This window comes from Passer domesticus, chromosome 5 (genome assembly GCF_036417665.1).
Source record: "Passer domesticus isolate bPasDom1 chromosome 5, bPasDom1.hap1, whole genome shotgun sequence".
NCBI classification, from domain to species: domain Eukaryota; kingdom Metazoa; phylum Chordata; class Aves; order Passeriformes; family Passeridae; genus Passer; species Passer domesticus.
In genome coordinates this window covers 2,959,402-2,986,599 of record NC_087478.1, presented here as the reverse complement: position 1 = coordinate 2,986,599, position 27,198 = coordinate 2,959,402, and the positions used below count along the sequence as shown (strand labels likewise).

Sequence of the window (27,198 nt, the reverse complement as noted above, 5' to 3'; positions counted from 1 at the left end):
CCCTTTCCCAGGCTCTTTCCAAGCCCCAGGCAGGAAAGAAGCCAACATTCAGGATACAGAGCCAAAACCCTGGGGTCTGCACTATTCTTAGCTCAAGCGTGCAGCCACTCAGACAGCTCGACCCCAGACACAATGGGAGGAAGAAGCAGCCACTGTTTGCAGAGAGCAGCCAACATGCTGGCCAGAAAAGTGTGAAATTTATATCCCCCATCAGTTCAGGGAGCAGCAAAAGTCCTGGTTTTCCTCCTCAAAAGAGCTGTCAGTGGTTTGATGGCACAGACTGCTGCTGACTTCCATGCTCAGGTCTGGACTTGGTGTATTCTGTCATTCCCTCCCAGAGAGCCTTGTACCAGTGTTAGGAGAATGAAAGCACCTCTAGCAAAGCTGGCAGAGGAAGGAACAGAAATTGAGATGGTGTTCATGAAATCACTGAATGGTTTGATGGGAAGGGTCTTTAAAGACATCTTGTTCCAATTCCCTGCCATGGGCAGGGACACCTTCCACCAGACCAGGTTGTTCAGGAGCCTCAGCTGGAACATTCATCCTTCTGGAGACTCCAGCTGCCCCAATGAAGGCCACAGAGGACCCTGGCATGGTTCTCAGCCTTAAGCTCTACCCTTTGTGTCCTATTTGTACACAGATTTTTAAAGCTGTTATTCTAGCCAAGTGCCAGGTGGTCACCAACCAAAGCTGTGAGATAACAACCATCAGTTGTGCTTTGCACGTTGAGAACAGAACATATTATCTGCTGACACAGTAGGTCCTACAGGACACCTGGACTGAGGCTGGGCTCCAACTCAAATTCAGAGCATCCTGGAGGAGGCAGTTGTGACTCCCTCTATACGAAGCATTACTACATTGCAAGCCAGTCCCTTGGAAAATGGAGTTTAGACAAGGAAAGATAAAAGTAAGACCATAAAATCCAAGATCACTAAGAGAACACCACCTGAAGAATGAAGTGATGCACAAGCAGTTATCATAGAATCACAGATGGTTTGGGTTTGAAGGGACCTTAACCATCATCTACTTTCTACTCCCTTTTAGCATTAAAGACAGCATTTTATCCAAACCCAACTTCTATCATTAAAGTCTCTCTGCCATACAGTTTTCTTACAAATGCTGTTTAAAAAGCAAGCTGTGAATTTAAGAGCCTCCTTAAAGCTTTGCATGCTCCACCTCATAATTAGACTAATTTCCCTGTACAGTTTCTTGTCTCGTTAAGTCACCCATAACATCAACTGCTCACCACACATTGCAGAACCAACCCAGCAAGGTGCTCAGCTGCCTGTGGATCACAGGTAACTCCTCACGAAGCTCTACTCTGCCAGCTCATTTCTCATCTTCCCCAATGCCTTTGTTCTCTCAGGAACCAGGAGCTTCCCAGTCCGCGCTCGGCCGCTCGAGGGGTGACGGCCAAGGAGAGGTCAGAGCAATCAACAGCTGCAATTCTAAAGCTCTGTGGAAAGCTGTGTGCAGCTTAATGAAGCACACCGAGTGCTGCACAGACCTTCCAGCCCACAAAGTGCAACACATGTTGTCGGGCTCATGCAGTTTTCAGATGTACTGAAGCAGAAGAGAGACGTGCTGAGAGTCCTGCCATGTGCAGCTTGCTGCTTAACCCACAAACCTACATGTAAATCAGCAAGGACCCAAGCTTCACACTGCCAGGCACAGCTAACCTCTGTGGCTTTGTTTTTCTCTAGGGGGAAAAGCATTTACAAGGGTGAAGTTGGAATTTACATGTTATTTTGTGTGAACAATTAAAATCACACACAGTTATGCACTTGGGTGACAGCAAGCCAAGGCAGCAGAGCCTGTCTTGGTAAGCCTGCAGTGCTTTTGTGTCTTGGGCAGATGTATTTTAGAACAGAATGGAAGTCTGGACAGATCAAGTGCTCTAGCATTTATTTCTTCTTGTTAACAGAATCATGGGTTCCCACTGCCACCCACCCTTATGAGGGATTTGCAGTGTAAGTCAAAAACCAGAAAGCATTTGGGATACTTTTGAAGCACAGAAAGCAGCACTTCACTTCAAACTGTGTACAGCAACCACCCTGAACTTAGCACTGGGGCAGAATCACAGGATGGTTTGGGTTGGAAGGGTCCTTTGATGGTCACCTCATTCCAAACCCCTGCCATGGACAGGGACACCTTCCACTAGACCAGGCTGGTCAGAGACCCATCCAACCTGACATTGGATGTTTCCAGGGATCGGACATCCATCATTCCACAGGGCAACCTGTTTCAGGGTTTCAGCGCCCTCATTGTAAAAAAAATTCCTCTTGTACTTAGTCTAAATCTATCCTCTTTCAGTTTAAAACCAATGCCCCTTTTCCTATCACTACAGGGCCTAGTAAAAAGTCACAAAATATGGGTTAAGTTTGATTTATCTGGTGGAGATGAGCACAACAGCTTCCATGAGTCCCTCTCAAAGTTCAGACACTTCTCAACGTGAGGATGCTCTCTCCCATTTCACCATCCAGGAGAAAATCAACCTCAAAAGCTCAGCTGGAAAATCCACAGAGATGAAGAAAACACAGGCCACAGATCAAGGGGATACTTCTGATGTTCTTTAACAACTGTTTTCCACCACAGAGACACTTATTTCTTTTACAGGAAGTCGGGTGAATTCCTATTCTGTGGCTCTGCCTCAGGACAAGCTACTTGGACCAGTGTCTAAATCACCATCCCAGGTGCTAACAGAGCACCTCCAGCACCAAGTCCTGCCTGGGGGTCAGCACCAGGGCCCCTACTGCAAACTGTGCCTTCTTAAGGCTAAGCTCAGGGCTGGAAGAGCATGTCCAGCAGTGACATGCAAGAGGAGAGGGGGACACTGCTGTCACATGAGGCAGGATCAAGACATTTTCAGAAGTAAAGCTGAAAAACAGATTTCCCACGGTGTTGTGGGGGCTCAGTCCAGTCCAGCTCTCCTTGCCTGGCAGTGTGAGTGTTTTCCAAGAGCAACATCTATTTTCATACCAACATCACAAGTGCTACTACACCTCATTCAGGGGGCTGCCAAGACAGTTTCAGAAAAAGCTGGAAGGGAAACAAAAGTTTGTGCGTTTCCTCCTTGCTGTTTGTGGTAGAGTAGAAAATGAGTATACCAGCTCCAGGGAAAACTTTTTCCATTCACAATGGAGACAAAAATATTCAACTCCCCAAATCTGTTTCTCCTGCACTCTAGTTAATTCATGGAGAGGGCTATGGATAAAATTTGTACAAAAGATCTTCCCTCATTTCAAAGAGTTCTGTTGTCCCCTGTGCAAACCTGGACAACTCTTGCTAGTCTAGAACCCCTTCCTCAAAAACAAAACAAAACAAAAAAAAAAAACCAAACCAAAAAAAAAAAACCAACCAAACAAACAAAAAAAAATGTTTCAAAGAATAGCAGCAACTGCAGGGGCTCAGCCCCCAAAAGCACACCCAGCCCTTGCAGCTGAGATAACTGCAATGAGCTTTCTCCACTCAACTGAGTGATGCTCAAGGAAAAGCACTGCAAACTGCTTCAGATGGGATTGCACAATTATCCCCACTCCTCAGGGCCATGACCTCCCCAGGGGAGGCTCTTGCACAGCAATCCAGATTGCCACACACACACACACAGCTGCTGGGCTTCTGCTTTCAGTGTTTGTGTTCAGTTCTAGGACTGTCCTTACAGCCAAAGTGCCTCCACAGCCACCCCAGGCAGGTGGAAAGGGCAACATCTCTTTGCTGTTTGACTCCCAAATGGGGCAAAGCTGCAAGCAGAACAAGCTCTGGTCATACTGGGGTTAGGCTTGACTACAGCCCTAAAGACCTTGCTGGAAAAGCAAGAGAGTGTTTGTAGGCTAAAATGAGCTGTTACCACGATTGCTCATGGGAGTTGACAGAATGACAAAACCCCATAAACAGCTGTCCTGACTCCCTGCCAAGGCTGGGCATCATTTACTTCTGGGTCCTGCATTCACCACACAAAAGACACACTTCACAGAATCCACAGCAATGGGGACCAAGCACCCCACTCAATCATTCAAGACTGATTTCCTCCTCCATTAGATTTTCCTACCGGGTTGGCAGGAGAGAATCTTTCCACAGCCGCAAGAAACACAAATTCAATGACACTAATTGCTCTGATAAAAGCAAATTTATCCTCCCTGCAATGGCCATGCTTGGGACCCACATTCTGGAGGGATACTCTGAGCACATCCATGCACACACACCTGCAAAACTTTGCAGAATGCCACATTGTTAGTCTGAGTTCCTCTGCATGCTTTCAAGAGCTCTGAACAGTACCTGCACAATTTGGAAATTTTATCTGTCCAAATCCATGTGTTCCTACAGCTGAGCTGGTACTTTAAAGTAGAAGGAATAGGTAGAAAAGGCATTAGTTTGGGTTTGGACAGGAATTCTGTAACATGGCTTTGGGTCAGAAGGGACATTAAAGATAATCCAGTTCCAACCCCTTGCCATGGGCAGGGACACCTTCCACTATCCCAGGTTGCTCCAAGCCCCATCCAACTTGGCCTTGGACACTTCCAGGGGCAGCCACAGCTTCTCTGGGCACCCTGTGCCAGGGCCTCACTACCCTTGTGGACCTTGTTTCCACTTACTAACCCATGACCTGCACCATCCTGGCAAAGAGGAAATCCCAGTAATAAAAACAACAGAAACGCTGAAGGAAAGAAGAAAATGCTGGAGGAAAGAAGTATCAAAGGGCAGACTCCAACAACAGCAACATCCTAAATTCTACACCATGCAGTCACCCAGCTGGGACTGCCTGGCTGGATGCAAGGAAGATGCAACCAAAGTTCCCAGGAAGTTTTTTGTCTCAGCTCCAGAGGCTTCCACACCTCCCAGGCACTGGAGCCCTCTCCTTTACCTGAAGGCTGCCAGCTGGATGTGCCACAGAAACAACCCAAAAGCTGCAAGCTGCCGCCCAGCACAAAAGTGTTGGTGAGCCCACAATCACCATGGGCTAGGAGTCAGCACACAAACAGCCCCTCCAGCAGATCCAAAAAGCCTCCAGCTGGAAGTGTGTGACTGGGGCACAGGTAAGGACCAGCTGGGGAGGATCAGGGACCACCACAGACAGGGGAGGTGCTCTGCTTGGGATCCCAGGGCTGTAAACACATCTGCCCTTGGGGTGCCAGGCAGCAGTTCCTCCTCAGCTGACTCAGAACAAAACCACACAGGCTCAGCTTTCAGTTTCTCTTCATTAACCAAGAGGTTGTTAATGTTCACAGAAATATTAGCCCTTGCTCCAGCAGTCAGCCCAGAGTTGCTGATTTTCTGGCAGGGGTTATGCAGCCTCATCCACAGAGGTATTCCAACATGATTTACTGAAGTCCTTGATTTTATGGGACACCCCATGGCGTTTATGGGCAAATTAACCAACATGCACACATCACTAGGGGGAACAGGAACAGAAAAAGAAATTACCACTATTCTTACTGAAAATATTTGGTGAAACACAAGCAGTGGCATGCTGCAACTGGGCTGCTCCAGCTGGAAGAAGGTATCAGCTATCCCTGGAAGAACTTGTTGCAATTTTCTCTGGCAGCTTGGCGTTAACCGCAGCGCTGGAGCCTTTGAAAGTGGTTTCCAAAAGCAGAGGGGGCAAGAGAACCTCAAAATCTGCAGCTACTTAGCCAGAAAACTTGAAAGTTTCGGTTCACTGTCACCACAGGCTTTTAAACAAGGAAAACAGATCGAGTTCTGGCATGTTGATTCGACTTGTGCTAAACCACTTAACCCTGAAGAGCAGCAACACACGCATTGCTCTGAGCAAAACACAGCTGCGGCACAGAAAAACAGCAAATTTTCACGGCTCTTTCAGCCTCAGCGTTCCGCACCTTTTCACAGGATGGCAGAATCACTGAAGCTGGAAAAGTATTCTAATACCGTCAAGTCCAATCATTAACCCAGCACGGCCAAGTCCTCCACTATTATCCACACGTCGTTTAAATCCCTCCCGGGACGGAGGCTCCACCACTGCCCTGGGCAGCCTGCTCCAATGCCTTCCCCTTCCGGGGAAGCAGCTTTCCCAAATATCCACTGAACTTTCTACAGCGTAACTTGAGGCCGCTCTCTCTGCATCTAGGAAATCACGCCCCGGGTGATTTTTCTCACTCCTCAATTCACTTCTCCCACTATCACCCCTTCCCAATAACCAGAAAAACACGTTCTCTCTCTAACCTCCTTCCCCAGCCGCTCAAGCCCTAAAACTTCGCGCAGCTGAAGCGAGAATTCAACAGGACAGCATCACAGCGCAGTTAAATCACCCTGACACCCGCCCCGTTTTTATCAGCTCCTCCCCGGCACCTCGCGGGGTTACCCCGACAGCTTCTTTTGCCCTTCATTAAAATTTTCTAAGTGAGTGAGCAATGGCTCGCACAAGCGCAGCCGATGTTAACAGATTGCAGGGAGCTTCATTACCATCAGATTAGGCAGTTTTGGAGAAGGAGCATCTGGCGCCGCAGCCGCCGGCTCGGCGACATCCCCAGCGCGTCCCTTCCTCCCGAGCCCAAGCGCAAAACTTGGCGCTTTTTAGGAGAACGGGCGCCCACCCCAGCGAGGTCCCCCCGCGGGCAGGGGGTGCCCCGAGCCCCCCGGTACTCACACATGAGGGTGCTGAAGGCGCAGAGGGCCAGCAGCGCCTGCAGCAGCACCCCGAAGCGCCCCAGCAGCGCTCCGCTGCCGCAGCCGTGCGCCGGGCGCGGGGCGGCCATGGAGCCGCGGGAAGCGCCGGGACGGGACGGGACGGGACGGAGCGGGACGGAGCGGGACAACGCGGAACGAAGCGGGGCTGGGAGTGGGGATGGCAGAGCCCCGGCCCCGCACAAAGGCGGCCCCGAGCCGCCGCCCCCGCCCCCGGCCCGCCCCGGCGGCAGCAGCACCCGGGGCGGGGCGGGAGGGGAGGGACCGCGGAGGGGATGGGGAGGAGGAGAGGGACGGGGAAAAGGGACAGGATGGGGACGGAGATGGGATACAAAAGGCACAGAGACAGAGGGTCGAAGATGGGGACAGGAACAGAGATGGAGATGTGGAAGAAGTTGGAGATGAGGATACGAAGTGGACAGAGAGAGAGACAGAGGGATGAAGATGGGATGGGGATGAGGATCAGGATCAGGACAGGGATGGGGAAGGGGACAGAGGCGGAGACTGGGATGTGGAGGAAGTTGGAGATGAGGATACTAAGGGGACAGAAAGACAGAGGGATGGGGATGGAAATGGAGTTGAGTTAGGGATAGGGATGAGGATCAGGATAGGGATGGGGAAGGGGATACAAAGGGGACAGAGAGAGAGGGATGAAGATGGAGGCGGGGATGGGAATGGAGTTGGGCAAGGGGATGGGGAAGGGGACAGGGATGGGGAAGGGGACGGAGGTGGAGATTGGGATGTGGAAGTAGTTGGAGATGAGGATACAAAGGGAACAGAGAGACAGAGGGATGGGGATGGAAATGGAGTTGAGTTAGGGACAGGGATGAGGATCAGGAAGGACAGGGATGGGGAAAGGGACAAGGGACAGATGGGGAAGGATGGGAACAGAGGCAGAGGTTGGGATGTGGAAGAAGTTGGAGATAAGGATACAAAGGGGACAGAGAGACAGAGACAGAGACAGAGGGATGAAAATAGAGACAGGGATGGGAATGGAGGTGCGGATGGGGATGAGGATCAGGACAGGGATGGGGAAGGGGACAGAGGCGAAGATGGGGATGTGGAAGAAGTTGAGATGAGGATACAAAGGAGACAGAGAGACAGAGGGATGAAGATGGAGGCAAGGATGGGGAAGGGGACAAGGATAGGGACAGAGGTGGAGATTGGGGTGTGGAAGAAGCTGGAGATGAGGATACAAAGGGGACAGAGAGACAGAGGGATAGGGATGGAAATGGAGTTGAGTTAGGGACAGGGATGAGGATCAGGATAGGGATGGGGAAGGGGATAGAAAGGGGACAGAGAGAGAGGGATGAAGATGGAGGCGGGGATGGGAATGGAGTCGGAGACCAGGATGAGGATCAGGACAGAGATGGGGAAAGGGACAGAGGCAGTGATTGGGATGTGGAAGAAGTTGGAGATGAGGATACAAAGGGGACAGAGAGACAGAGGGATGGGGATGAAGATGGAGGTGGGGATGGGAATGGAGCTGAATTAGGGATAGGGATGATAATCAGGACAGGGATGGGGAAGGGGACGAGGATGGGGACAGAGGTGGAGATTGGGATGTGGAAGAAGTTGGAGATGAGGATACAAAGGGGACAGAGATTGAGACGGAGACAGATGGAGATGGGAATGGGGATGAAAATGGAAATGGAGTTGAGTTGGGGATGGGAACAGGGAAAAAGATGGGGACAAAGACAGATGAGGATATTGAAAGGGTTGGAGATGGGGATGCAGTGGACACAGACACTGAGACAGAGGCAGCCATGGGAATGGAGATGGGAATAGGGATGGAGATGGAAATGGGAATGGAGATGGTGATGAGGATGAGTGTGGTGATAGGGAAGGGGATAAGGATGGGGATGGGGAAGAGGTTGGAGATGGGGATGCAATGGAAACAGGCAAACAGAGAGAGGCATGGAGTTCAGGATGGAAATTAAGATGGAGGGGTGGATGCAATGGGGATGAAGATGGAAATGGGTGGGGATGAGGATGGGACAGAGATGGAGATGACAATGTGGATGTAGATGAGGTTTGAGATGGAATGGGGATGGGGAAGAAGATGGAGATGAAGAGGGAAATCAGGATGGAGGTGCAGGCAGAGACAGTGATGGGGACAGGAGTTATGGACACGGATGAGGACAGAGATAGAGGTAGGGATGGTGATGGAGATGAGGATGTGAGGTCCTGGAGGCAACTGGGATTGGGGAAATTGTGCTGAGGTTGGGAGAGCTGGGCTGGGGGAGTCCTGGTGGGATAGGGGTGCTGGGCTGGGGAGGGTGGATAGGGATCCTGTTGGGATTTGAGATGCTGGACTGAGGGACTCCCAGAAGTGTTTCAGGTGTCAGATGTGGAGGTCCCAGCAGGGTTTGGGTTGCCCTGGCTGGAGGGGTCCTCACAAAGTTTGGGATGCTTGACTGGGTAGGGACACTGGGCAAGATTGGGATGCCAGGCTGAGGGGTTCCAGCAGGGATGGGGGTGCTTTGGGAGGTCACAGCAGGGTCCTGGTGAGGTTTGGGGTGCCAGGCTGGAGAGGATCCCAGCAGGATTTAGAGTGCTGGGCTGGGGTTAGTCCTGGTGGGATTTTGGGTCTGCTGATGGGGTTGTGTTCTCAAACTGCAGCCTCAAATCTCTTTTTTTTTTTTGCTCCTCTGTGTAATAGTGCTGCCACCCCCCTCTACAGCCTCCTCCCCACAGGGCAGATTTTGTTTTTTCTCTCTTTTCAATACACTTGAGACCATCTTTAGAGAGCACTGGGGTCACATGGTGAAATTTCCCTCCCTGATTTTTCAGGCTAGGAGCTTGTGTTTAGTTACAAAACCAGAGAGGCTGCAAATCTTATCCTGTCATATGACTCTGAGGGATGGCCTTAGAAACAGCAGTAAATGTTATGAGAAAAGAAAATCATGGGAGCTGGCCTGCTTCCCAAATAGGTCCAGTTTACAACACAGGAGGGAATTGTGTTGTTCCTGGGCTTGGGAATTCCCTGTTCTGGGGAGGTCATTAGTGCCAGGCAGTTTAGGCTGGAGCCATGTCCCTCCTCAACTCAGTCAGCACATCGCTGAAATAACAAAAATAGTCCCTCCTCTTTTTTTTTTAAATTTTTATTTTTCTAAGGGTGAATTGAATCTTGGCTTGATTGCTGTTCACTTAGCTCACTGACTTTAATCATGGTTTAATCACAACTTCAGCCAGGAAGGTGGAAGTTTCATCTCACTAACTCATTTTCAGGTGATTTTGTATGTGCAATTGTTAGTTTCATAAAAAGGTTCATTCCCCTGAGCTGGTAAATCTGATTGTGTTTTGCAGTCAGTTGCCTTTATATTAAATTCTAAATCAAATATTAACGTTGATACTTTTATGTAAGCCAGTTGAACACACGGCATGGGGAAGCATCTATTAAGCAGGTACACACTTTAACAGAGATTTCTCCAGGCTCTAACTTTTTTTGCATTTTCTCAGATTTCCTAGGTTGCTGTTATAAAGACATTTTCAAGAATTGCTGGATGGTAATTATTCCCACGGGAGATGCCTTGGACTCTATTTGCCCAAGGTAGAGCACAGCAATTGGAGAAAACAAAAGGGGGAAAAAAGGACATTTAACCAAGATAAGTATTTCTTAAACAAAATTTCAATTTCTGTGAAAAGCCTGTAAATTATCTGTGATGTATCAGGGTCTTGCCCAAGGGGACAATTTCTCAAAAGCTCCCTCGGAGCCACTGCTGCCTCCTCCCCATTTGCAAGCCCAGTTAATGGTGATTTCTCCCAGCTGCTTTATCAGCAGGACGAAGTTGTGCGAGGCCTTATTTCCAGGTGCTGACAGTTTTACAAGAGAGCAGGGTGCCTCCCATGTGTGAAAACACTCAGGCTCCAGGGGGGCAATAAACAGAAAGCCTTGATTTCCCCCTCCCCGCAGGAAGAGGCAGATGCCCTTCAGTGGCTGCTGGTGCTCCACACTCCTCCGTGAAAACACAGCTTTGCCTTATCAAAAGCACCATTTGCACTTCAAAATATTTGTGTTTTCCGAACCCAGGCAAAAAGTCTTGAAGTTTCGTCTGTATCCCAAGTGGAGTCCAGGAGCTTTGGTTATTAAATTCTAAACTTAGAATTTTGGCAATTAAGACACCTCACCACTGGCTCCCTGCTTTTCTGTTTTTTGTTGGTTTTTGTTTGTTTGTTTGTTTTGTTTGGGGTTTTTTTTGTTTGTTTTGGTTTTGGTTTTTTGTTGTTTTTTTTTCTTTTTTTTTCCCCCTAAAGCTTTTCTCTCTCTGAGGAGACTTCAGAGCCCCTTTCAGTATGTAAAGGGGCTCCAAGAGAGCTGGAGAGGGACTTTGGACAAGGGCATGGAGTGATATGATAAGGGGGAATGGCTTCACACTGGCAGAGGACAGGTTTAGATCAGAGATTAGGAGGAAATTATTCCCTGTGAGGGTGGGGAGGCCCTGGCACAGGGTGCCCAGAGCAGCTGTGGCTGCCCCTGGATCCCTGGAAGTGCCCAAGGCCAGGCTGGACAGGGCTGGGAGCACCCTGGGATGGTGGAAGGTGTCCCTGCCCATGGCAGCGGGGTGGAACAAGATAATCTTCAAGGTCCCATCCAACCCAAACCATCCTGTGCTTCTAACATTTGAAAAACACCCAGCAAAAGAAAAAGCAAGTCAAGTAAGCACTTATGCAAAAAGTAGAATTTAATAAAGGAAACATTAAAGAAAAGAAAAAAAAACTAAGAAAATTTAATTAAAATATTAGGCCATGTGCTTAAGCATAAAATCAGAAACACCAAAGTGATTTCAAGTGATAAGGAATGTGAAAACTAACCCAGGCTATTTATGAAAGTACAAGGGAAAAAATGAAAAATGGAGGAAATCTGTGAATTTTCTATAAGAACTTCTATAAGTATAGAAGTGTATATAAGTAATATAAATAATACATAAGTATATATTATTCTATAATACTTCTATAAGTATTCTACTCTATGACAGAATGGAAAACCAAATTATGGAAACCACAGAATATACCTTAATTTCCCCATCCTTCCAAAAAAAGGATTAGCAAGTGAAATTAACTTAAAACAACACGAGCAGTGATAATACAAGACAAGAACAGGTTAAAAGGTGAGCGGAATCAAGACTTATGAATTCAAGAAGAAACCTGAAGAAACCTAAGCAAAAGTAGCTGTGAAGTGGGCAGGGTAAAGTTTGGTTCCACAGGAAAAGGGGAAATGCTGTGGCTGGCTGTGAGGAGGGGAATGAGGCTGTGAGGAATCAGAGACCCACCAGCTTTATTCCAGTAGCCAGGAGGACACTGGTAAAAATTACAAAAAAAATCCCTTTATAAGCACCTAGCAGATAATAATGTAATAAAAACCAGCCAATGTGGATTTGACTAGAATAAATCATGTAAGGGAGTTTTATTTCTGCTCTGAGAGGATGACTGGGTGTATCTTGTACTTGGGGAAGGTTTGTGTTGCTGCCCCACAGTAAAAACCCATGAGCCCTGCAGGAGCTGAGCCTGTAACCCTTCATGAGGTTAGGGTGAAAATTAGGAATTATTCAATTAAACCGAAGGGATGGTTCCAGAGTCAACAGAAGGAAATGCAGGGAGTGGTAGGGAAGGAAGGAGGCAGAAAGTGGCTGGAAAGAGCATGAGGAGATGTACATGTCCTGCAGACAAAATGTGAGTGGGTAACAAAAAAGGTATTGCAAAGAGGAATGTTGCACCTCCCTGTTTCAGGAGATGATCTGGAGAGTTTTATAGAAAAATTGGGCAGTTGCTGGGTTCAGCCCAGTTTTGCCATCACACAAAGATGTGCTGGAGTCTGGAGAAAGCAAAGAAGAATGGCAAACATTTGAGAAAATAAGAAACAGAAAGGAAATGGGATATTTTCTCCTCCAGAAAAAAGCCTGCAGAAATAGTAGCTGTCATTGGAGGAACAGGCTTTGTGGCAGAACTGTTCTGGTGCAGTTATAAAATGTTAATAAAGTTATTGGAATTTTTCTGCCTCAAAAAGACAAGTCAGGTTTTTTTAGTTGTTTCAAAAAAAAAAAAAATAAATTAAAAAAATAAAAGGTGTTTGCAGCACTGGGGAAATTGTCCAGCCCATATCTGACACTCAGCACAGGTACCTGCTCACACCCAGCTGGGCCTGGGTTCAAAACAGACCTGAGAGCAGGACAAGGCTTTTCAAGGCTTCCTCACTCCAAGGGCACTTTACTGTGAAAAGTGCTGGCTTGGGATCCAGAGAGATGCTCTTTTTTTAGGTCTACTCCTTTTTGTAACATTTCCAAGGCCTTGGATGCCCTTAGTGCAGTCCTGGTTTGGTGACAGGATGAAAAACCCAACCCTTGTTCTGCACAAGTTACTTTTGGGTGGGAGCCACCTTCAGATGTCCCTTTTTGAGACATCTCCTGCCTCCTTTCACAGCCAGGGGAGAGGAATAACCTCTTTCAGGACATCTTCCTTTGACCATCCTGGTCAGATGAATTAAGTCTGCTCCAGCTCTGGGCAGTTCAGAGATGGCCTCATGTCAGAAAAGAGCCACAAAAGCATCAATGTCCAATTTTTTATAGCAACACAGCATCGTTTTCTTCAACTCACTTGCCCCCAAAAGACTCAGGAGTTTTGTGCCCCCGGAGCCCCCAGTTTGATGGTGGGGATGAGGAAAGACAGTGGCAGGTCTGCAGGTGGTTATTGTGGTAAATTGGAGGGGGACACACCAAGCTGCACTTTCCAGGATGATGCTCATGGAAATTATTCATCTGGTTTTATTTATCATGTGGTGAAGAAGCTACTTCTGAAAACAAGATCTCTTGGGAAAACTTCCTTAAGCTGATACTTGGAACAGACTTTATTCATGCTGCCAGCAGCAGTGATCCCTGCTGATTAAATAGTAGCTAGACCTTATTCTTGCTGAATTACCCATTTTACAAGGCCTAGCACATTGAACAATCAGTTCCAGGTTATATTCATAAGCAAGAGGCCAACACCAATTTTTTTTTTTATCAGCCAGGGCTTTGTATTGCAGGGTACTCCAAGGAGTAATTGTCAAGGTAATTCTTTTCTATTTTCAATAAGTGCTTTAGCTGTGTTATTATGAGATGTTCAGTGTCTTGCTCACAATGAATGGGAATAATTTCCCACCTTACAGGGCCTGTGGCATTGTTGGCTGGCTGTGCTTGGCTTGGAGCTGAGGCTCTCCAATATGCCAGCCTTGCTCACCCTGGCTGTGTAAGCCAGAGGGGCAGGGGACACCTGCAGGTCTGTGCCCAGCTGTGAAAGGCAGAAAGAGGAAGGTTTCAGCTTCCCTTTCCCTCCCCTCATTCAGAATACCTCAGCTCTGCAAACCAGCCCCTTGGTGTCACTGTCATATTTTCTGGAAAAATCCTTTTGCCAGGATTTCTCTCCTGGGAAGCTGAGAAGCCTCAGAGAAAAAGGAAAGCAATATTATCTCATTTGCTTCTCCTGTGTTTTGCTGCTTTGGAATGTGGTTTGGAGATTGTTTATCCAGCAGGTGATTGTTTTGTTGGTTTCATGTGAATTGTTTTGACTTAGTGACCAATCACCATCAGGCTGTGTCAGGGCTCTTGAAGGAGTCACGAGTTTTCATTATCATTCTTTGTGTCTGTCTGGATCCTTTCTCTATTCTTTAGTATAGTTTTAGCATAGCACTCTTTAATTTTATATAGATCATAAAATAATAAATTAGCCTTCTAAGAACGTGGAGTCAGATTCATCAATTTCCTTCGACCCCAGAAACCACCACACCTGGGCACAGCCCACTCCTCTGCATGGCCATCCCTTCACCCAGGACAGAGGGGAGCTCCAACAACAGCACCAAGGAAACCCTCACAGGTCCCACCAGCCCTGTGGGTTGATGTCCCTGCTTCAAGCTGGACTCTCTTGAGGTCATTGAGTATCACCCACATTCCTGCAGAGGTGAGCCCTTGGCAGGGGGTTGGGCTAGATCACCTTTAAGGTCACTTCCAAACCAAACCATTCCATGGTTCTAAGATGATCCTTGGGTTTGTGACTGTTGGGACAAGGATAGAACTGCTAGAAAGGCTCAACATTTGCTTTTTCAATTCATTTCTTCCTTGAAAATTAAACTTGTGTTGTTCTTATGTAAGAATGGCCAGATGCAAGTTCCTTCCAGCTTAAGATACATTTGAATTTATGGCCACTGAGACCTGGGCAAAATTCTCTGGGTCTGAACTGCAAGAGAGTGGATTTAGGCTGGCATCAGGACACCTTTTCCAGGACTAAGGATAGTTAAGAGCTCCAATAAGTTGTTGGGGGCAGAGGGAGAAATTCTGCCATTGGAGAATTTTAAGAATATCCATCTTTTTAGAATCAGTGAATAATGTAGGTTGGAAAAGATCTCTAAAATCATCAAGTCCACCTATTAATTGAGTCCAACCAATAGTTTTCTCTCAGGGAGAGCTGGGCAATTCCTACCTGAGGTGGGAGAATTGCTGAGCTGATCTCCTAAATTCCCCATGAACTGCATTTTCTTGGCTGCCCTGCTCCCCTTTGCCAGCCTCTATCTCCAGCCTGACCTTGTGTTGCAGTGGTTTATTGGACAGACAGGAAATGTCCCAGTCCTGTGCTTTTGGAGATCTTACTCCTCTCAACATCCTTCCAGTTCAGGAGGATCAGACTCTTCCTCAGGATAAAAATAAAAAAGGGTAAAGAGAGAAAAAAATCGAATCAAATACAGTTTTGTTCCATACAGCTCTTCTGTCTCTCTGGCAGACCCGAGGTTGTCTCAGGAAAAAGGAAGCTTTTTTCCCTGCACAGTCGTGGGTCTGGATGAATCCTTTCAGGTCTGGATGTCGGAATCTGACAGCCTGGGTGACTATTTATGCAAAAAGATCAGTTAGGAAACCTACCCTACTGGAGAAATGTTAAATATTCACAACATTCATGTAGCACGAAACAGAGAGGACCTTGGCTATTTTCCCCTGAGTTCTATCTCTCATTGGGAGCCTTGAAATAAAATGCTAATTTGCCAAGACCTGGTGAATATTCCCTGCTCCCAAGCCTTTCTCCATTAGCACTTGAAAACCACAGGTTCCTTCACAAGCCACCCTTGATGTTTTATAAATGTTATAGCTGAGACATCGCTTCTACTCCCTTTAATGCATTTTTTACAGCTGCAGCAGAGATATTATTTCCATTCAGGCTGCAAAGAGTCATCCTGGAAGGGACCTCAGTTACCTCTCCTGAGGTGTTCCCAAAAGAGCACATGCTACCTAACCTTAAGATAATAACCTGCTCAAGGACTCCATTTCACATTTACTGTGCAATCTCAGCTACAGAGATACAGGTCAGGAGCCTGATGGATCCTTACAGGTACAAAAAAACCTTTCAGAAGAGAGCTCAGCCTTGGCTGAATTTCACATGGATGGATTTCCATGAGAAACAACAACTGGATGTGGAAGAAAAGGGGTGTTAATAGTGTTTGGATTAGAAATGCTGCAACAAATATTGCAACAAACAAACCTGCTCAGTCAAATCTGCCTCTGTGACACCTACAGTGTTTCTTCCCAGGGATTGCCAAATAAACCTCACCAACTGTCTTAAAACTTGATTTTTACTCACTTAGAGGGTCTCTGATGAGAAACATGCATACACAAGCCCATAATGATCCTAGTGGATATTAAATGTGAGGAAGAATTAAAGCAAGGAGATGTGTATTACTTTCCTTAGCATCCTGGGGATCCTGCCCAGGAAATCAGCCAGTTTGATTCCCACCCCAGTTCATTATCCAATGTGCAAACATTGGGTGTGCACTGCAGAAGGCTCAGAGATCTGCTCAGCTAAGCCAGTTCTTCCTGAGGACCTGCTGGAATCTCGATTTTAGGTTTAATCCCTTCTTAGTGACTTCACCTAGTTAAGCAAGGAACAAAAGTCACAAAGATAACACCAAGGGGAGGATTGCTCATTTCTCCTGTGATGGGTAGCCTCAGATCTGGTGGTGTTTACTTAAACACTTTGCTCTGAATTATGCATTTCATTGAAAATAATAACTTGGCTGTTGTTATTTTGTTTTACACTACAATATCCAGTGGTTTTCCAAAGCAGTGAGTGGTGAGGTTGCTTTGGTCAGCCCTGTATTTTATGAATTCAAGGGGAATCTTTTTTCCTGATTCCAGCTGGCCTTAGATCAGAAGTGTAAATCTCACCCTTAGATGAGACCTGATACAAAACAATCTCAGATGAAAGAATCCATGTACCAGAGCTGTTTTCACATTTCAGTTCCCAAACACTGGACACATGCCACAATGTACAACTCCTTTTCAGGCAGAATTATGGCAGCATGAATCTGTACACACTCTGAGCCCAGAGCCTCCTTCAGCACTGGAGGGGAGGCTGTAACTGCAGGGAGTTGGGTCTGTTGCTTTTGAGGTCTTTAAGATGTAGCCCTGCAGCCAAAACTGGCTTTCTGGGCTTCCTCAAATCGTGCCTCCTCACCCCATGCCTGAATTTATCTTCTGGAAGGATCCTTAAAGTTATTTACAGAGAAGTCCCAGTGCTCACACGAGCACAGCTGGCAGACAAAGCTTTCTGTGGCTCTGAAGCCCAGCACTGTGTGGATGCAAAGCTGTACAAAATGCCTGCCAGCTGCATCCCAGAGAAGCTGCATCCCAGAGGAGCCATATTTTTACTGCATTTCCATCTTTAGCAGGAGAAGAAGAAAATATTTGAAGGAGCAAGGCAGCAGCTGCTAGAGATGATTCTACAAATCCATCCCACCCTGCAGCCCTGCTCTTGCTTTCTGTAACTGCATGGGCAAGACACAACTTTCCAATCTGAATAATTCTATGAGTCTATAACACAGCTGCAAGTTCTTTTTATAACAAAAAGGGTCAGAAAATTGCTTTACAGAGTGATGTACAAACCCCCAGTCACTGTATGTGTCTGACACCAGATCTGCTCTTTAAAAGATTTTTCCTGGCAATGTTGTACCAGTGAAGGAGTGGAGTTTTACAATCACCTTCTTCTGGTACATGCAATTGAAAAAAGGCTTTCAACTGGCCTAAATTTTACTTATTGCACCAGGATAGTAACTCTACAGGCTGAAAACAATTTTTTTTCAAGGAGATTTGTGCCTAGTGACTCACATGAGTTCTGCAGAGTTCTTAGTTTTTGGCATATCTCAAAGTGGGGATCCCAAGCCTGAGACTTTTCCTCCTTGCCTGGGAGGAATAGGCCTGTACCATTCAATAAAAAATTATTTTTAACCCAATACTTATTTCAAGCTCAGCCTAAATGGTATTTCTACTTTCTTCTACTGTATTTTTTCTGTTTTCAGCTTCATCCTAATCAAGGGCTGCTGTTTTAACAGGTGACCCCTTAGCTGATGCTGATGTAGGCCATATGTTCTTTTCCTCCCCATTTCTTCACTTCTGGATGTTACAGCTGAAATCCAAACCCCTGAATGCCCAGGGATTTCCAAAGGCCAGAAGACATCTGCTTGCCATCACAGATGTTTGCAAGTTAACACATGGATGAAATAATATTAGTCAGTGAGATTCAGAACTGATTCAGATTTCCACAATTAAGCATAAATGGTGCTTTGATGAAGAATTAAACAGGGATGAAAAAATTGGAACATAGTAATTACTGATTTCCACTCTTCAGACTGAAGACACCCAAATCAGCTTGGTTACAGGAATCAGTCTTGCTGTAGCAGGAAGAAATGCCTGTGTGGACTCATTTTTCTCTCTTTTCAACAGGGAATGTACTACAGCAGCTTTGTGGTTTCTGGATAAGTGTGTCTGCAGCACGGGTCAAGGCCAGGCTGGATAGGGCTCTGAGCAGCCTGGGGTGAGACACTGAAATGTTTAGGGTTTGGGGATGGTTCCAACATTTGCCCTTTCATGTTTTGCTGGTGCCAGGTTTGCATCCCAGAGGGGGAGGAAGAGTTTCTGGGTGTCATTTCACTCTAACCTGCCTCTAGTGCTATCAACAAGAACCTGAGTTAGCCTTACCTCCTGCAGCAGCCTCTAACACCTGGTCCAGTGGAAAACATCCCTGTCCATGGCAGGGGTTGGAACCAAATGGTCTTTAAGGTCCCTTCCAACCCAAACCATTCTGTGAGTCCAGGGAGGCAAGCATGAATTTGGAACCCATACCAAACCAAAGAGGTGAAGTGGGAAATGGTGGCATAGGCTTTATATAATGCCTAAAAAAAGAGAGATGTGCCAGCAGAGATGAGTCCCACAAGGATATCTGGGTGGTGTCCCTTTTCCTGGGGGAACCAGCACAGCCACATTCAAGAAAAATGCAGAGTGAGTTTGTGTCTCCAATAAAGCTGAAGTTTTCGCTCTCCATAAATACCGTGCTGCTCAATTGCTGTGTCTATACTGATCTCCACAAGAAAACATCCCATTTTTTTTTCAGTGGGATCCTATTGGCTGAGGCAAAAATAACTCCAGAAATCATTTATTTCTTCAGAAAGTGTGGGAGTACTTGTCCCTGCTGCTGTCAGCTCCCATCCATCCATTTTATCAGGCAGTATCAACACACTCTCTTCCAGCGAGGACTGCTCAACAGCACACAATAAAATTGATTCATTACTCATTTTCTCCTTATTATCTTTCAATTGCTCCAGCTCTTGATACCACTTAAAGTGGACATTAGCTCTTCGTAACCAGTGTGTGAATGCTTTATCTCCAAGCTTTCATTACATCTATTTTCATTTAGTATCATTACACCATGTGTCTTTCTCATGAACTTCTTATAATGCCTTTATACACATTTGTGTATGGCCTGTCATGGTGAGGAGTGAGAACCCAAATGGATTTCTTGGAAAAGCTGCCCCAGGTGCTCTGTGGGTGAAATGAGAAGCATTTAGTGCTGGAAAGTGGTTTTATTTACAGGAGCTGGCTCGCGAGCTCTCCAGAATGAAAAAGCCCAGAATCGCTAAGAATGAAATTCAACTTTTGTGCTTGTCTTTGGCATGAAAACAAAACTGATTAAACTCCAGGAGGGGCAAGACTTTCTGTTTGTAATTAGCCTTGAAATGGAGATGGGAGCTGAGAGCTTTGTTTTGGGATAGAGAGGAGGACCATTTAAACTTCTGTCTGCTTTGGGAAGGATTACCGCGACAGTGAATTTAATACAGTTTTGCAAACTCTGATTTATACTCTGGAAGGAAAAATCTTCCCAGTTTCCACACTCTTGCAGGGTTTAATTCAAAGAAGTTCAAAACAGTGTAGCTCCAGTGGAGCAAACCTCACAAGTACCTGCAAAATTTTGTCCTACAAGTAGTTATCCTATGGGGAATTTCTGCTCCCTACTGGAATCTGTGGGACCAGGGGTTCTTCTTGGCTTTGGGTTGGGTTTGGGACTCTTCTCAACCAAAGGTCCAGACCAGGGTGTCTCACAGGCTGCTTCGGGTCTGGAAACCAGTTTTGCTTTATTGAGACAGATTGTAATTAATACTCAAATGTGGAAGTCTGAAAGTCTCAAGCATAGATAAAATATTTGCTATTTACCCTGGAGGGAGATGAATTTCTTTTCCAGGTCCCTGCAGTGACTTCTTCCCCCAATTACAAAGGGGATTAATACTTCAGCTGCACTTATCTCAATATCTTCTAGCTCAGACAGATGAATACAACCTTCAACATTTCATGGGATCAGATTTCTTTTTAATTAAAGCAGCCCTTTGTTTCACTGTGACTCTAAAAGTCTTATTTATCATTAAATCCTTTAGAAGTCTCTTAGGAAAATAATTTCCTGCTCCCGGTTTTACTGAGCCTTTGGATCTCCTATCTCTTGTCACCTGTAACAAAGTGCTGTAGGAAGGAGCAGTGCTGTATTGCTTTCATGTTCTCCATCAGCTCTGATATGGATGGTTGTTATAAAGCTTCATACATAATATATGCCATGTCTTAAAGCAGCCCTGTAAACGACTGTACAGCTGTAAAGGTTTCTTAACTCAACCAGCCTCCAGCTAGCAGCTATAAAAAGGCAGTTAAGCAGATTAGCATTAAAACTACCTGGTGAGATGAAAAATGGGGAGGCAGGACGGATCCTTGGAGTGTGACCAGTCACGTGGGGAAGTCACCTTTCTGTGCCTCACACCTGCAAGCGCTGGCACTAATCATTTTTGGGATATTTCTCTGTAATTGCCTGGTTTGCCCCCACAAGGGCCACCTCTCTGAGCACACGCAGGGAGGATTTTCCAAGCAGTCCAAAGGAAATGTTGACCCTCTCCTGCTGGGTCTGAGTTTTCTCGGTCTGCTTTGAGAGTGTTGCCTTGGCTGTGAAAATGCCTTTGAATGACTTTGCATGCTGAGTTTTCTGCCTTTTTTCTATGGCAGAGCTGGAGAAAAGCCTTTGGAGCCTGTTCTGCCAGGAAGTGTGCTCCCATTCCTGTCCAAAAAGCTTCTCCTGGCCCCAGTTTTTGAAAAGCTGAGCTGAAAATCAAATGCATTTTAAAACTTGTCATGAGGAAAACCAAAGTCCTTTCCTACCTGGACACCTGTTGTTACTCAGCAGAGGAGGAACATGAATTCTGTGTCCTGTGCTGTCACATTGATCAGATCTGGATCAGTCTCCATGGACATTTCTCACTGCTCCCATCCTACCACTGGGCTGGGCACAAATTATTGCATAGGAATAGAGGAACATAAAAGTTACAGAGCCACAGAATGGTTTGGGTTGGAATGGACCTCAAAGATCATCACATTCCAACCCCCTGCTATGGGCAGGGATGCTTTTCCTTAGACTAGGTTGCTTAGAGCCCTATCCAACCTGATCTTGAATCCTTCCAGGGATAGAGCATGGAAATATCCCCAAAATACTGACATTTCCACAGGGAAAAAAAAAAACCCCAATTCCATCTTTCAGAATGCAGTCTTGGGTACATCCATTGGGGTATTCCAAATACGGACAGGGACACTGCACTAGCCAGTTTTAGAAGGCATTTTCACACAAACTTTCATCCTTGACATTGCTTTTCAAACAGAAATCATTCTCCCTGGCCCTGTCTTGTTGGCACCTCTTCCAAAGTCCCCTTTTGCCTTTGCCCCTACTCTTCACTCTTTGTTTATGCTAATAGCTAATGAGCTGCCTTTGTGGATCTTGGATAAATAGGATATTTCATAGACAGTAACATAATCAATTAATCGACTGCAATCATGATTTGTTTACCTAAACAGTACTTTAAATCCAGTGCTTGTCAGCAAGCATTTCCTCTTGACAGGGCTGTGCAACATCCTTTTGTTTGTAAGGAGGCAATTCAAAGGACATTGAGATGACGACTAAGAAGATTTGTCAGGGTAAAGCATTCTCTCATTTTACATTATGAAATTGTAGGTGTGAGCAAGAAAGCAGCAGTTGTTTGTGCCAAGCAAACAAAAATCTGATTTTTCATCTGTAAAGAGTTGTGTTCCTTTAGACAAAAACTTTTTTTTGGAGCATTAAAACCTCTTCTTTTCCAAACACTATGCTAAGAAGCTTTTTCATTTATACCTCACATGTATAATGAGAGGTGATCAAAAAGCAAAGAAGGAGAAGAATTTTTTCATATAAGAATATTTTAGCTGTTGGAAGCACACCTTCCCCAGTGAAGATCTGAAAATCCTGTTCAGTGCTAGTGAAATGTTACCTGAATTTACCCTGTCAGTGTTTGCTGTAAGGGCAGATCTCCAGCCTCCAGGACAAATCTTGTCCATCCAGCTCATGGCTGGCCTCTTCCCAAGGTGGCCATGTCCACCTTGGTCTCCTCTGGGATTAATGAAGCATCTCTCTGTCCCCAAGATAAAAGATAATTTGCAAAACAAAAAGGCTGAAAATACAGCCCATGAGGTGGCACATCCCTCCCTTTGGAGCCTGGCAGAATCTCCTAAGGGTTCTTGAAGGTGAGGCTTGCTGGGATGGTGTTGGAGAGCCAGGAAGGTAAACTCATCCTCAGTCACATTGTGGACAAAGGAAAATCCCTCAAGTGACCCCTGAATGCACCCTGGATCCATCAGGGATCAAACCTGCTTCAATCCAAAAGAAAACCTGGAGATGGTTAATATTTATAATGTGTGACAGGAACAAGCTGAGTAAATTTGTTTTTTGGTTTTTGGTTTTTGTTTTTTCTTTTTTCATGTTACAACTGAACACACAGAAAAATAGGGCTGGCATGAATGTCAGAATTTAGGAGATGTTCAGAGATGCCCACTATAAAAGACTCCAGTGCAGACTGTAAATCCTGGCCTGAAGCAGTGCCAGTTTATAAAATCAAAAGGGAATCAGCAATTAGGTTGAATTACACAAAATCTCTGTCTCATTAAATGTCAGCACACCCTGTGCCATGTTTTAGGGTTTCAGATCAGTTCCACCACGTAAATCAGAGTTGTTGACTCAGATGACACAGCTGGTGCCTGAGGGCACATTCTTCTCCTGGCACTGTGACTCTGTGTGAGGGTGTCTGCACACAGCCAAAACCCAGGTTCTTTTTTCCTGTGATCCTTCCTGTATGTGAATTATGAAAGAGCACAGCCTTTACTGTGCCCACTGGGATCCACCAAAACCCAAGCGATTTTTAACTGCTGGGATGCTCAGGTAAGAGTCCTGGGTTTGGGGGCTGAAGTTGTGTCTCATCCCCTTAACAGGAATTTCTGAGCAGCCAGGATGGGTGCTGAGGGTTTTCACCCTCTCTACTTGTGGCAGCAGTTACAATTTTTTTCCAAGTTTGAACTTTTTTGGGGGTTTGGCTGCAAGTTTGTGACAGACGTGGAGCTGAGTCTCTCTGCAGGATTTCAGAGCGGGTGTGAATTTCAAACAGAGCAGATGCTGCTCTAGGACCAAATCTTCCTGAGGCTCCTACCAGCCTGGGGGTGCCTGAAGGCAACCAGAATGTCCTGAGCAGGCTTACTGAGAGTCTGAAAATTGGAGAAAAGGGTATCAGTGTCATAAAAGTAAGGACTTTGAGGAACTGACTTGATCCTGGAGTCATGTCCAAAGCTGCTTGAAGCTTTTTGAGTTCCTTAAAACTCTCCCTCCATTCCTAAAACCTGTTATTTGCAATAGGAAATCCAAGAGGGATTTTAATTATTAAATATTTTTATGTCCCTGGCTTTTAATTCACCTAGATTTCAATCTCCCAGCTGTACAGTGGTTCCTTTCTAAAGACAAAGTAGAGGATACTTGTAAGGTACAGAATATGGCATTTTTCAGTAGTGAGTTCTTCAAGCAGTTTATAAAACCAGGGCATTATTCTTCTTTTTGTTTTAGGGGTGGGGAAACTGAGGCACAGAGGTTGTCACTTGTCAGGGCTCAGCCAGTCTAGGGTAAAACCATGGCCACCTGCAGGCAGGACGTGAACTACCAAGGGGGCATGGTCTGAAATGAGATCAGAAAATTCACTTCATGAAAAAAAAAACCCCTCTTTGTTTCCTTCTTTACTTATAAGCCCACAGCCATGCCTTGCTTAGCAGAGTTCTAGTAAGAAAAGTATTTATACACCTCCCCTCCTGATCCTTGCACTGAGAAACTCAGTCCTGAGCTCATTATGACCTTAAATATGTTACCTATTACCTTTAATGGCATACTGTAGACTCCTCCACTCATATGCATCCTTATTAAATGTGCTTAGCAACCTGGCAATGAAGAACTGGAAGTGTCAGCCTCTTCAAATTAAAATAAAAAATCAATTATGCTCTTAGGGGCAGATGGAGATTAAGCTGAATACAATGTACAGTTACTCTGTTGTGGAAGCTGGGGCCTTTATGTGCAATTAGTGGCATTTTGTTCTTAATCTTCCTCCTCAATACAGAAGGAGCCATTAAAAGAGCAAAAGCCATCCACAAGCCCTTTTCATAGTCAGCTTCAGAGAGACGCTTCTAAATGCATAATTTTCATCTTAATACTGTCAAAAACTCCCTCAAAGTACTGATATACTTTTAGTGTAGTATATTTAGCAATTAGTACTATAGTAATTAGTACTTTTAATACTTAGCTGTGAATTTGGGGTGGTGCTGAGTGGGGGCTGGAAGGAGGGAGGAGAAGGTCAAATGGGCAAGATTAGGTTTTGTTGCACGGTGAGGTGTTTGCCAGAGAAATTTTGGGCACAAATTGTGTTGTGGATCGGCTTTTGGGCTGTTGTGGGAATGTGCCAGGGCATTTCTGCCCACAGCTGACCAGCTCCTAAATCCTATTAGCTGGATTTAAACCATGGAAATGCCTGAGCTGGGTTTTGAGCCCACCATGCGAGGAAGGCACTGAGAGAACCAGACCAACTCAATATTTGCAGGCTGTGATACAGAATTCACTCCATGTGCAGCAATGATGAGAAATGCAGATGTAATGTGTAATTTACACTTTATTAAAACATGAGCTCCTGGTCATCTTTGTCAGTCAGAGATCTGTCTTGTTCTGCCATTAAGGATATTCCTGTATGAAACAAGAGGGAAATGGAGAATTTACTTGTTTGACACCACAGAACTTGGCAGAAACACCCCTGTTAAGTGAAAGCTGTAAACACAGTGCTGCATCTGAGGTGTAAATCCATTTCCATTGTCACAGCCTTCCCTTGGAATTGCATAGCTGTGTGTGAGAGCTCAGCTCCTCCTGCCTCAGTTTCCCCAGCCTCCCTTCCCAACACCAGCTTGTAAAGGCTAAAATCCAGGAGGAGCTTTCCTGCCAAGGCAAAGCCTGTAAATACTTGAAATAAATGAAGAAGCTGTTAGTAAATGGTAGAAATGAACAAGTTTTTGATACAAGAGTGGATCTCTCCTGTAGTGCTGGCACGATCAATAAGGCTCATAGCTGTGAGCCTCAGTATTGAACCTCAGCTCTGTGATTTATTGGGTATAACATGTGCTTCCTTTTCATTTACTGCTGAGGTGGGAAAGCCATTGTTTAGCACAGAGACCACGCTTTCTGGGCATTCCTGAGCTGCAGGCATGAGGTACTGGCTCAGATTCTCCAGTTAATATTAAAGCCAGTTATTGCCCCTCTGCTGAATAGCCACAACCCCTACGCAGCGATTTCTAATCAACAGGCAGTAAAAATAAATTAAAATTGGGTAAATAAAGTGCTCTGGGCTATGGAGGTGGTGTGTGGGTCTCCACATGGGGCTTGTGTCTGGGGCAGGGTGTGCAGGGCAGCTGCTGCTGGGGGCTGTGGGGGTGCCTGGCCCTGAGACCTCCCATTTGAGAGGTGATGATCCCTTTTCCCTGGTATTCCTTGAGTTCCCGCAGGGGAAGGGCTACACCAAGGCACCTTTCACCTCTCCAGGGGGTGTTTTGCCTCTGCAATCACTGCACACAGGGCTGGTGCTGCCAAGAGGTGCAAAGCCTGTGAGACCATAACCTCATGAATATTTTATGAATCCCAAGCCAGCAATTTCTTTGCTGTTCACAGCATTCAAGAGGCAGGACTTTTACTGTGAAGCATAAAGAGGGAGTTTAAATTTTGGATTAACTTCACTTATGTTAATCTCTTCTTTAGATCATGCCTTAAACACCTGCCTTCAAAGCTCAGATACATCGAAAAGAAAAAGGTATCAGAGAAATTCAGCCTAAATATGATCTCCAGGAGATGGCACTGTGAAACAAGTCTTTCAGCATCCTAATGCCACCTCCCAGGACCAACTTCTTTCTGAATTAGGGCTGATGGATAAAAAGAAGACAAAGGTAGAAGTGAAAGCCCTGGCCCGGGAGCTGTTATGAAATAAAGGCCTGATGGTGTGTCTTTATCTCCTGTAAAGATTGTGATAAGGTGGGGTGAAAACTTGGAAGCTGAAGGTCACAGTTTGTTGAGAGGAGAGGGAAAATGCAGAGAGAAGCTTTGCTGTGAGCCCAGGAGCAGTCCCAGGAGATGAATATGGCAGAGGAGCTAACAGGAACTGCAGTTGACTGTGGAGGTGGCCCCAGGTGATGTCCTGTGTCTCCTCTGTGACACCAAGCTCCTGTTAGATGCTCTCCACCCTTTAGCTCACTCAGGCTGGACACTGTTAACCAGCCCCAAATAATTCCCCAGTGCCAGCTGCACAGCTCTGCCCCTTCTCCAATGCAGGAAACAGCATCCCAAAAGCAAGTAAATACCTCAAAAAGTGGAGATAACCACATTCTTTGGGTTAAAAGGAAACCTGGCTGCCATCAAGGAACTTCTGCCCAGTCTCATAGTGTTTATCACAGATGAAGCTCCAGAGCCTTGACTTTGCCATTTTACCTGCAGAAAAGTTGTCTCAGATCCCCCTATTTATTCACAAATACAAATTTCATCTCAGCACCATGTTCAGCTTGTGGGATGCTCTGGGTCTTTCAGGCATCTGCTTAAATTTGGGCCAGAAATGGATAACCAAGTACACAACCACCTACAAATCCCATAGTGTCCCTCAGAGCATTTATCTTCCAAGCCAGGAGAAAAGAGAAAAATTTTGTGTGTGTGCTTGTTCTTCCTTCTGTAGGGGACCTTTTTACATCTCCATCTATCCTCCAAAAACAGGAACCTGCTGAAGGCAACAGCCTGGAAAATGGGAAAAATTTTGTGCCTTAGTAATCTTATCCTGCAGATCAGGAACTGCTAATATCTGATCTAAAGTAATAGGACTGTCTG

The 27,198-nt window shown here is 45.8% G+C and overlaps 1 protein-coding gene and 1 long non-coding RNA gene across 2 annotated transcripts in view; one reads left to right on the top strand and one right to left on the bottom strand.

Moving 5' to 3' along the window:
* LOC135301540 (store-operated calcium entry regulator STIMATE-like) overlaps positions 1-6,740 on the bottom strand; it is a 29,462-nt gene extending 22,722 nt beyond the window's left edge. The window contains exon 1 of the mRNA XM_064421726.1: positions 6,602-6,740. Coding sequence (XP_064277796.1) covers positions 6,602-6,710 — 109 coding nt within the window. The 5' untranslated portion in view covers positions 6,711-6,740. The remainder of the gene's footprint in view (positions 1-6,601) is intronic.
* A 3,027-nt stretch (positions 6,741-9,767) lies between these two features.
* LOC135301216 (uncharacterized) lies at positions 9,768-26,885 on the top strand. Its single transcript, XR_010362947.1, has 3 exons — positions 9,768-9,870; positions 10,102-10,192; positions 26,089-26,885. It is a non-coding gene; the product is annotated as an uncharacterized LOC135301216 (long non-coding RNA).
* Positions 26,886-27,198: the final 313 nt, after the last annotated feature.